We start from the raw sequence: 7,500 nt of genomic DNA, 5'->3' as shown, positions 1-7,500 counted from the left end.
AATATCTTATCAGCTTTAATCGCGAGTCACGAATGAAAAAAAAATTTAAATCACGATCCACCAGAAAAAATATCGCTCACCTTCCACGTAAAAAGTATAGGGGACCCTCATAAAAGCAATGCGAGCCTCTTTCCTCTAAATCAGACAAACTATCGCTAACAGTAAAGAGTACGCGTAAGTTTATTTTTGCTTTTCTGGCAGCCAAAACACACTGAGAAGTTCCCCACATCGCTTTATACTAAACGCTTCCATCATGGAGAAGCCAGTAGTAATTTTCAACTATACCATCAATGCTTTTGTTTTAAAAATCATCCCACGCTTCTAAGCGTGCGCGGCTGATGAAGCGGACTGACTTACCAAATGGATTCTCTCAGCTTCAAAAGGCTCTTCTCTTTTCTGCCGTCCCGGTATCTTAAATCATTTTACACCATCTTTTCCCTCCTCATAAAAGATGGCAACACATTCGACCAAAGAGCACTCTGCCGTGGGTTCTTGATCAAGATGAATTACGTTCTTATTGAGGCTCGATTACCAACTAGTGTTTGCAAAATGAGCCCGCGCTTCTTCCGTAACGCACGAGAGGATGAAAATCAAGTAGGTACTTGGTGAAATCCTGCATACACGCATCAGTACAGAAGAACATATGGGAATACATGTTTATTTTCCAAAAATTTGCTGCTGACCGTAATCGTCTTTGCAGCAGGTTTGAAGAAGCGTTGCGTGCTGAGAATACATGAAGGGGGTAAGTTTCTTAAGGTTACTTCCTACCTTCAGAGGCCGGAAAAAAGTTTTTTTTGTTTTTTTTGGACTACATTGAAGTTGGACATTTTAACTAACGTTTGCAGAAAAATATTTAAAACTCTCAAAAAGCGTCCGACTTAATTATTTAGAAAAACGTATTTTCAAATAAAAGTTAATAAATCGGGAAGGTGTCATAATCTCGTAAATGGGCGAACCCCCAGCCGGAGGAATGTTCGCATGTTTTGTTTACATCGCGCACTTGACAAAATTCGCACGTGGAAGTTATCTGCTTGTGGAAAGTCTTTTCTCATGGATAAAAAACGTAACTCAAAATTAGAGAGGAGTCCATGGGTAAAGAAAAAGAAAAAATAACAGGCGTAAAGAAGAGAGAAATGGCAGCATTTTGTCGAAAAAAAAAAAAACAGTCCTTGCTGAAAGCGAAAAAGGCTCTTGGTTTGGCCAGAAGAAAGAAGAATGCGACAGATTTACCCTTTCTGCCGCGGGTTTTTCCTTCGCCGACTTTGTCCATTACTAGACGAGGAACGGAGCAAGATAAAAAAAAACGTGACTGCTACGCGATACTTTTCCCGGGAAAATCTTGATCCATTGTCATTGACGCCAGGAGGCCTCGTCTTCTCATTGGTTTGCGGTTTCAGGAGGCGACATAATCTCCTGGTGTGGGGCTTGTTGCATGTTTTCAAACCTTTAGGAGCTAAAATCTTGCATTTGATTTTGAGAGGAATACATCCCCTTTGAGCGAATTTCGTAAATTTGACCGATTTTCGTGAAATTTCGCCAAAACATTTCTGGAATGATGACGAACAAAAGTGTGTCAGGAAATTTTGATATTTGAAATATTTTTTACATGGTGTCCATTTACGCAACACGCTTCGCATATTTTTCTCTAATCTAACTTCAGATGCGAATATCTTGACAACCAATCAGAATATCGAAAAAGCCTTACACACTCATGTTGATTGATGCCTTGTTAATGAGACTGTGCAGCCATTTTTCTCGTGCCGCGGGATCCGTAGCCTGCATCGCAGACGAGTTTGACTAATGATCGTGGTTCGGTACAGGTCGTGGGTGTGGGTAAAAGTCGTGGGTTTGATTAATACAAAATAATAACAATAATCATTCAAAATATTAGTTATAATAATACATAAATATTATACAACCCTTATCATTGTATCAGCTCGGTTTAGTGAGCCTAATATTTCATTGATTTCATCCAACAGAATTAATTCATTTCACCCAAAAAGAAAAGTTAAATCAAAGACAAAGCCCTTATTTGCAGGATGATGTAATCTCTTAAAATGAGGGTCATTCCAAAGAGTTTGAGGAGTTTTGTTCGGGTCAAACGCTTGATCAACACACAAAAAAATAATCTTACAGTGAAAATAGAGAAGTGTTAATCTTAAAAGAGCAACGTTTTCAGAACATGAAAGAAGCTTCGAAATAAAACGAGGATCAGAAACACGGCTATTGGCCGTGTTTTGGAATTAAAATGAAATTTGTGCTCTCAATGCCGGTTAAAAATGAATGAAGTTTCAAAAATAAAAGTAACAATATATCCCTCTGCTGATTAGGGAAAATAAAGCTTGTGTTGATCAATGACATTCAGACAAAGAACCAAATGCTTCGTCATCGCTGTATCGCGTATCATCTACCCCGCAACTAAGAAAAAAAAATTAAGTGAAACAGCGAACTGTTGCAAGATAAGCCGATATATAGATAGCAACGTTGCAACGTTAGTTGCAGGTCTGGATATGTTGGTTCCAAGGTTTTTCCAAGGCTCGAAAACATAAAACCTCTGGTATCCAGTGTGCGGTATATAATCGACAACCGGAAATCGCAAGCCAATGTTAAATTGGTCACGACAACTGGCATCGGTGACAAGAAATTAAACGAAGAACCAAGTACAATCTTAAAATTTTTCTTCGTCCATTTAACTAGCCAGGTCATTTTCTAAATCATAAAATAAACTAGATATGAAGAATTATTGAAAAAAGTTAATTAATAAATAAAGAGGTTCTAATTGTTTCAATTTTTAAACGATTCATTTCTTATCTGACAAAGACCAGACTCGGCAGAGTTGCCGGAAATGTGACGAACTCGAGAAACATACGTTTCATTGTGCGTCGAGAAGTTTTGCATTACTTCACGGTAGCTAATGGCAGTCATGTTTCACGTCTTGTTTTGAGACGCTTAATACAGGATAAATTTTTGGAAAAGAAGAATAGCAACGGTTCAAGTCATGTTTCGTGAAAAAAGCCAGTCATTTCGCAATTTCCACGAAGAAAAGGCGATTCAACGTTCACGGCAATATAACCAAGTCACGTTTAACGAGAGAAAAAATCAGCCAAAGGGTCCTTCGCGATCACGAAAAAACCCTCTTCCCCTACAAAAATAACAGTAATTTATTATTAGTAGTGGTGCTATTATATGAGCTCTTAACCATTAATTAATCTGTATTACCCGCACCCACGACTTTTACCCACACCCACGACCCACGACCCACGACCATTAGTCAAACTCGCAGGAGTTTGACTAATGGTCGTGGGTCGTGGGTCGTGGGCACGATTCGTGGGTCATGGGTGTGATTAATACAAAATAATAACAATAATCATTCAAAATATTAGTTATAATCAGACATAAATATTATACAACCCTCATCATTGTATCAGCTCGGTTTAGTGAGCCTAATATTTCATTGATTTCATCACAGTCTAAACCGCCAGACTATACCGGGTATTGTGTGACACGTCCGGCTGCAACGCAGGCTACTGGATCCGATACCCGATAAATTCAAAAGGACTCCGGCTCGGTCGTTTCACGCCTTACCAGCCCCTGACACTTCCTAAATGAAAAAATCGCCTAAATTATATTTTCATCGTAAACTGCATTTATTAAGCTTTGTTTTGATGTATTCTTTGTTAGGGTTTTCTTGATACTAGCGCGAGTACGAATTTATTCCCGAAGGACACCTGCGAAGGTAGGAAGTAACCTTAAGAACCTGTGGTGCTGCGTCGGTGGGGGTAGCAAGGTAATTTGGTTTCATCAACTAAGTTGATATTGTAAATTGGCCACCGTTAAGAGTTAAATAGCTGACGTTTCGAGCGTTAACCCTACGTAAGAGCGAATGGGATCCAGAGGTCGAGTCAAGGATACGGTAGATCGTGGTGCGCTCGTTGTGAGAAAGATTGTTAATACGATATAAACTATTGTTACGTGCACGAATGACCAACAAATGTCCACTAACAAAGCATATATGAAAATAGACTCCCGAGTATGATATATAGCACGCAACAAAAATGTAACAACAAGCAGTTACCCATTTTAACTATTATTTAATTAGTTTTACACTGTTTAATCTACTTAGGTTAGAGATTAAGTTAAGCAGTTCATAAAGCAGGCTTACAATCCTTCATGCCGTGTAAGTGTTCGTCGTCTTGATCAACTTCCAATTCCAACATCCGCCGACTGAAGACCACAGCGCTTGGCTTTCTTGATTTATCGCATTCTTTCCTTGTACACAAACTCTTCTGGAGGACTCCATAGTAAACTCTGTATTCTCTATCTTCTTCCTCTCTCGACTATCGCCTTTTTCATCTCTTTCTTCTCTCCGGATATCGCAAGGTCAAAAGGTCATAGCCTCGTCATATCATAGCTTCCAAAAGTTCAGTCAGCAAGCCACGAGGCATCCTCGGAGACCCAGGGGTTGTGGGTCGATTTCAAGTTAGGGCATGAAGAGCTCCTAGGGACATTGTCTTACAAGACTAGTTCCAAACGGTCGCAGTCGTTCTGCCATCTGATTGGTGCCAGAAAATCTTTGTGTTTTTCTGCCCAATCAGAGTGAAGTGTGCTTTGGAGTCCTTTCGTGTGTTGTAACACGGACAAATACTCATAGCTCAGTTGCTCGCTATGCCTTGGGCCGTGCGACAGAGATTTGCGTGAGGTGAAAAGTTTCAGTCTCAGCACACAATGTAAGAGAAATCGATCAGATTGTCCGCGAAAATCTTACCGGAAATTATACTGAATAGTTTCGCAGGTATCACTAGAGAACGTGTTTTAAAGTTTGCAACGTTTGTATACAACACGATGGTTGCAGTCATTGATATGTCGCTTTAAACGTTAACCGAGATTTAAGCTTGCATCTTTTCTAGATTTTTTGCATAATTTGCTTTGACTGAAACTTTGCCCATCCCGTGAAGTGATTTCGTCGCACGGGCCACGCAGGTATGTCGAGCAACTGGCGCTTTCGCCTACGTAGCTTTCTGCTTTCTGTGCGCGCCAAAATCTAATCTTCGCTTTAGAGTAAAGTCGTTCACAATCGTGGACGACCTCCAGCAAGCGCTTAGAGAAAGCTTAGCTGTGTTTCCGGTTAGCTAATTAAAATCTGAACAAAAACTTATTAACGAGAACATCGTGGAAAGGAGAGGTTTTTTCGGGCAGTTATCGAAGGGGTTTGGAAAGAATTTAATCTTTCAAATGCTGCCTAGAGTGTTGAAATTCTTGAGCTAGGAAGGCCACGGATTCTCTTCCAGTCCCTTGGTCATTGTCATTTCACCTCTTCTGTCGATTGTTGAAGACCAAGTTAAATACCTTTGATCATTGGGAATCGATCCGAAAACAAAACCAAAGACCAAGAAATAATGGATGGAAAGGGCGGGTTTGGTTTATTGCAAATGTCAGCTTAATAGTACAGGGTCATCTACCCACATCTAAGAAGCAAAAGTTTCCACGCTTTGCTTTTCTTTTTTTTCAAGCGAAGATGAGATTAGATTTTGGCACGCACAGAAAGTTGCGCAAGTACCAGTTGCTCGACATACCTGCGTGGCCCGTTTGACGAAATCACTTCACGGGATCGGAAAAGTTTCAGTCACAGCAAATTATGCAAAAAATCTAGAAAAGATGTAAGCTCAAATCTCGGTTAACGTTTAAAGCGACATATCAGTGACTGCAACCATCGTGTTGTATACAAACCTCGCAAACTTTAAAACACGTTCTCTAGTCAGATACAATGAAATATATGAAGTTCATATATTTCTTTTTTTTTTTTTTTGAACTGCGGTATTAGATACGTATGATGCACGATCCTCGCAGTAGATAGCGCTATTTAAGCAATAGCGGAAATCAGACCTGAAAAAAGTCAGGCCTGTACGGGATTCGAACCACTGACCTCTGCGACACTAGTGCAGCGCTCTACCAATTGAGCTAACAAGCCAACTGGGAGCAGATCGTTAAGTTGATTCGTAATAAACCCGTGAAAGTGATAAATCAGATACAATGAAATATAATTTCATATATTTCATTGTGTCTGATTTATCACTTTCGCGGACCGTGAAGTAATTTCCATCTTGTCACTCGCGGAGATGGCTGGAATGTCAACTGGTCTGGTCACGACCACGCGGATTACACACGCGAGTCCTACGAGTGCCTACGCGCACTCTGTGGATCGGCGCTGGGAAAGTGACGCGGATAAAAAGGCAAAGGCGTCTGACGACGCCTCGTCTTGCAGGGACATTGGTAAAATAAAACATTTAAGCTGCAGTTCTTGACAATTTCTCCGCGACAAAATTGTCCTTAACAGTGTCAATGTAGATGGATGATGACAAGCTACATTTTTTTGGAGCAAAGGGGCTTCTTAAAAATAAAATTTGCCAGTGTATATGAAAATGTTTGACTAGAAAAGGGTTATTATCAAGATAAAATTCCCCTTTGGCAAGTTTTTTTCAACAAGCTTCCTTGAAAAAGTTCCCTTGCAGATATATATAACAAACAAATATAATCTTCATCTGCACATCCAACTATATTATTACACCATGACGTTAGGACTACTTCAGACGATGGGCGTATTTTCCCTTTTCTCCTTGCTGTGGCCTGGTCCAGGCATTCAGTTAGTAAAATGGCGCGAAATTATAAACAGTGCGATAGTGTCGGCGGAGTGAAAAGGCGAGGGAGGTTTGGGTCGAGTCGGGTCGGGTCGGGTCGGGTAATGCAACAAGAGGGACTTTAAGATCCGAGACGCGACGGCCTTAAGACGCGACCGGAAGTAAATTTTCAAAGAGGTGACATACTGCGCATGCTCACACCGTTGTCCTGATGTTGTCAAGTCGCGTCGAGAACGTGGGTTCGGCAATTTTGACGTTCCGCACAAAACGTGAGTATATTCCTTCCAGTCCTTAAATTAAATGATGATATATTCCTATAAACATGAAAAATTAGCAATCTAGGATCATTGCACGTAATTTCTGGCGATATTTTAGATCGCAAAGATGGAAGGATTTTGATTTTTTAGTAATTCTTTCAGGTGTACGAGGCTTACAAAATGACAGCACCTTCGAGCAAGGCTTCCAAGTAAGTCACGAGCTACAACTGCAAATAGTGAATGCAGGAGTCTTCTGCAGACTTTCCTCGTCTCTTCTACCGTTGCACTTCTCGATTTATTCCGTTCATCTGCCGCTAAACTAGCACATTTAAGCTTGAATTATTAAAATGAATTTGAATTTTTTACCTTCCTTTAGTTCAGTGATGTTTTGGACATATGACCATGAAACCCTACTATGCAGAGAAGTCGTCAATGTAAATCCCTACACAACTAAGAAAGGGTCCACACAAAGAAGCAGCATGTGGGAAAAAATAGCAGACACCTTGAACAAATGCTCTGTGCTGAAATTCAGAGTTGACAAGCGATCAGTTAGAGACCACGTGGGAATTCTTGTTTACAAGCATAAGAAGAAACTTCAAGCCGAGGAA

The 7,500-nt window shown here is 40.4% G+C and overlaps 1 protein-coding gene across 1 annotated transcript in view; it reads left to right on the top strand.

Annotated features, from left to right (window-relative positions):
• Positions 1 to 6,749: 6,749 nt before the first annotated feature.
• Positions 6,750 to 7,500, top strand: part of LOC148725831 (uncharacterized) — a 1,535-nt gene continuing 784 nt past the window's right edge. Inside the window, exons 1-2 of the mRNA XM_088731045.1 lie at positions 6,750 to 7,101; positions 7,269 to 7,500. The exon at positions 7,269 to 7,500 is cut by the window's right edge and continues 784 nt beyond it. Of these exons, the coding sequence (XP_088587171.1) occupies positions 7,073 to 7,101; positions 7,269 to 7,500 (261 nt within the window). The 5' untranslated portion in view covers positions 6,750 to 7,072. The remainder of the gene's footprint in view (positions 7,102 to 7,268) is intronic.

Source organism: Stylophora pistillata, chromosome 8, assembly GCF_964205215.1.
Source record: "Stylophora pistillata chromosome 8, jaStyPist1.2, whole genome shotgun sequence".
Lineage (NCBI taxonomy): Eukaryota > Metazoa > Cnidaria > Anthozoa > Scleractinia > Pocilloporidae > Stylophora > Stylophora pistillata.
Note: the sequence above shows the minus strand (reverse complement) of the source record. Positions and strands in the feature narration are given on the sequence as shown.